General features: G+C 43.3%; 1 protein-coding gene across 1 annotated transcript; it reads right to left on the bottom strand.

Moving 5' to 3' along the window:
• Positions 1 to 1231: 1231 nt before the first annotated feature.
• Positions 1232 to 3058, bottom strand: LOC115502299 (zinc finger and SCAN domain-containing protein 4-like). The gene is made up of 3 exons (XM_030297566.1): positions 2663 to 3058; positions 2066 to 2231; positions 1232 to 1974 (listed from the first exon to the last, which is right to left on the bottom strand). Exons 1-3 carry the CDS (start codon positions 3056 to 3058, stop codon positions 1232 to 1234), a joined length of 1305 nt encoding a protein of 434 aa, XP_030153426.1.
• Between the last annotated feature and the right edge of the window lie 558 nt (positions 3059 to 3616).

Genomic DNA, 3616 nt, shown 5'->3' with positions numbered 1-3616 from the left:
AGCTCACCGGAGACCACAGTACCTAATGCGCAGCGCGCGGCTGGACGTCAGGACTACAAGTCCCAGAAGTCTTCGGAGAACCTGGTGCTGCCTCGGCTTTCACTGGCCAGTTCCTCCCCCAGATTCCACGGGGCCTCCAGCCGCCGCCTCCAACCCCGCCCCTGCTCGCTGCCACCTGGGGAATCACTTTGAGTGCCCTTTCCTCCGCAACCCAAAGAGGTCCCATCCCTGCGCAGGTTTTGCTACCGAGGAGGGAGCTTCCCAGAGAGCACCGTGGGCCGCAGGCTAGACAACTCCCATAATTCTTCGTTTTGACCTTTTCACGCTGGGAATTTAACCTTCGGTGCCAAATTTACAAAGACTTGGGTAGAAACAGATTCCCTGAAAGCCTTAACCGCGAGCTCTGGCTAGAAACGCTGGGTGGACACCTGAGGATCATTGTCGATCTGTCCGTGTTTGTACAAATAAAGTTGACCGTGTGTGGCAACTCCACCGTGTGTACTCTCTAAGTCACCATGGAGTGGGCCCACTTTGGGTACCAAACTCCCAATTTCCAGGAGGACGATAGCTCACAAAAGTATCCTAAATAACGTGGCACCATGTGCACTTTTGCTTCAGTGTTGCACAAAAAGCTTTCTTATTACCCAAACCACACTTTCAAACCTGTTCTGAAAATAACTCCCACCCTATCCCCCCATACCTGCTATCTTTGGAAGAAATGAAGGGGAAAACATTCTACCTTTCTGGTTTCTATCACTAAAATAGCATTCTGCAACTTTTAGTCTTATGCAGGTCCATTTAGCCATTAACATTTCCAGTAAATTAACTGATTATATAACTTAAATATAAAAGTTCACTTTCACACTGGAAAGTGTCTTTAGGTGCATGCAGCCCACAAGAGATAAAGAGTGTGGACAGAGGACGGGAGCAGGAGGGAAAGCCTCACTTGACCAATGGGAGCCGCCGGGGCTGAACATTCTCGGATTTTAAGGAATAAACACCAATATTACACATTCATTCAATAGATGGTCATTGGTCATTTGAAATTTGGCAGCCATTTTTCTAGGTACCAGAAATACTTCAGTGAACAAACAAATTCCCTGACCTCCTTAAAGTTATATTTTAATGGAGTAAGACAGGAAATGGAGAATACGATCAGGAAATTAGAAATTATCTTCCAAACAGAGAAGTACGATGGAAATATACATACTTGCATATACATTTGTGTACATTACATTGGGGCTGCAGCTGAGGAAGCTTCTGGTGTGGAAGGAGCACTTCTGAAGGCCATTTTCTGGTGAGTCCTCAGGTGGCGGTGATAGGTGGATGACTGGCGGTAGCTTCTCCGGCAAAGGGAACACGCGTAGGGCTTCTCTCCCGTGTGGATTCTCTCATGAGCCTGGAGGTTGGTTTTGTGGCTGAAGGACTTTTCACATGTGCTGCACATGAAAGGCTTCTTTTTTACATGAATCATCTGGTGCACGTGTAGGTCTGATGCTTGGAAGAAGCCTTTGTTACACTCGGCACAAATAAATGTCCTCTCATTATTGTGTCTTCTCTGATGGGCTTTTAGCTGAGAGAAATACCTAAAGATCTTGGGACACTTTTCACATCTATATGGTTTGGAGGCTTCATGGGATCTTTCTTGGAGTCCCTCACATGTGGAGATTCCCTCATTCTGGTGGGTAGGAACAGGCTCAGGGGTGACCTTGACTGGCTGAGAGAGAAACCCTGGTCCCACCTCCATAAGGATATCTTGATAAGGGGGTCCTTTTGGACACCCCTCCTGGGACCCGGAGATAGCTAGACCTGCTCTTCCAGAGCTGACTGGATTCTTCAAAGAAACACTGTCGTCTTCAGGCCTAGGACAGCCCTCTTCCTGGATAATGAGTAGGGAAGGGATTTCATTGCCTTGACTAGTAATACCGTCATTTACTTGGTCAATGTTGCCACCATTTTCTTTATTTTCATCTCCTGTGAGGGGAAAAATGTGACTCAGTGAAGTTGTAGCCAGGAGGAAGTCCACATAGAATATCCCTCCGGTACCTTGGCCTGCCCCACTCACCTCGTCCCATTGCCAGGGAAGTATCCTGGGGAGTACAGGACGGTGTCCCCATGTTCTCTCCTGTTGGGGTTCCTGGTGACAACTGTTTGGCGAGATGAACAATGACTTCTCTTAAGGGCATATTCTCAGAAAAGAGGGCTTCCTGTCCCTGCATGTGGACGTGGACCTGTTACAAAAACAAAAACAAAAACAAAACAATGATCACTGTTATATATTCTTCATTAGTATGTCTTCCCTAATGAAAAAGATGAATACTAAGGCTTTCTGTGGGAAGAGGCAGCTCTTGTCAAGGCATTTCTCCTCACCTTTGAGGTTTTTTCCCAACTGATAACTTCTCAGTGAGTTCCTACCACCTCATCAATAAAATGCAATTAAATAAATTAATATATTGGTTCCTCTATGTCCCATAAGGAATGACTGTAACACTTTTTATTTTTGCTCACGTAGGTTGGTAAAGATTCCCCTTGCTGAGGAAGAGTGTGATCTGACTAATAACTGGGTCTACAATAACTTCCTTCTCTACTTCCAGCTGTCGCCTACCACTTATTCCTTACTCTTTTTGGACCCTCACTCCACGGGGAAGAACTTTGTACTCACTAAGCCAGGTGGCTTCATGCAACCATCACTCAGACCTTCCATGAATTTCTCCAGGTTTCTGCCACCTGATTCCCACTTCTCCTTCAATGTAGACCGATCACTGCAGTGTCGATTGATCATAAACTGTTCCAGGACCACTTGAAAAATAATTTCATCTTTGCTGTGTTTTTCTGGCTGCAGCCACAAGTAAAATGATTTATAGAGTCTTTGCAGTTCCTGCTTTGCAAACGAGTTGTTGCCATTTTGAAGTAAGTTGTGCTGGGTGTCCTGGAGCTCAGAGATCTCCTCTGCCTTTTGGAGAGCAGGTCCTTGGCTGGGTTTAAAGTCTTTATTTCCTGATCCAAGGTTATCCATGGATGGGTCACACAGAAATGAGGTTCTGAAATCTAAATCCATTCTTAGTAATATTTATCAGAGACTCAACTTTCTGGATTCAGTTTGTGAAGTCCTGTGTTTCTGGAGATCTGTTTCAAGACAAAATCGGGACATCTATAATATTTGATACATTTTCTCATCTTATTTTGCTAGTTAGCTAACAGCCAAATGTTACATAGTGGCAGATGTTTAAAAACCGCAAGCTACAAATACAAGAGATATATATTTAATCATATCACTGGCATAATTTTAACAAAAAAAGTATAAATTTCAGGCCCATATTACTTCATAGGTGAATTTTGAGACATTTAAGAAAGAAATAATGTTAGTCTTACCAAAATCATAGAAAAAGACACTTCTCTTTTAGTTAATGAAGTTAATTAACCTTGCTGATAATAAAACCTTACAAGTACATTAAAGAAAGAAACACTACCGGCCAATAATTCACTTGAGCATAGATGCAAAAATCCTTAATATCTGCAAATCAAACTCAGTCATATATAAGGAAAATAATATATCACGAATTGGTGGATTTTAGCTTCTATATACAATTTGGGTTAAATCTCAAAAAGGAATGTA

This window comes from Lynx canadensis, chromosome E2 (genome assembly GCF_007474595.2).
Source record: "Lynx canadensis isolate LIC74 chromosome E2, mLynCan4.pri.v2, whole genome shotgun sequence".
In the NCBI taxonomy this organism is placed as follows: domain Eukaryota; kingdom Metazoa; phylum Chordata; class Mammalia; order Carnivora; family Felidae; genus Lynx; species Lynx canadensis.
The sequence above is the reverse complement of the archived record's forward strand: the minus strand, read 5'-3'. Positions and strand labels throughout refer to the sequence as shown.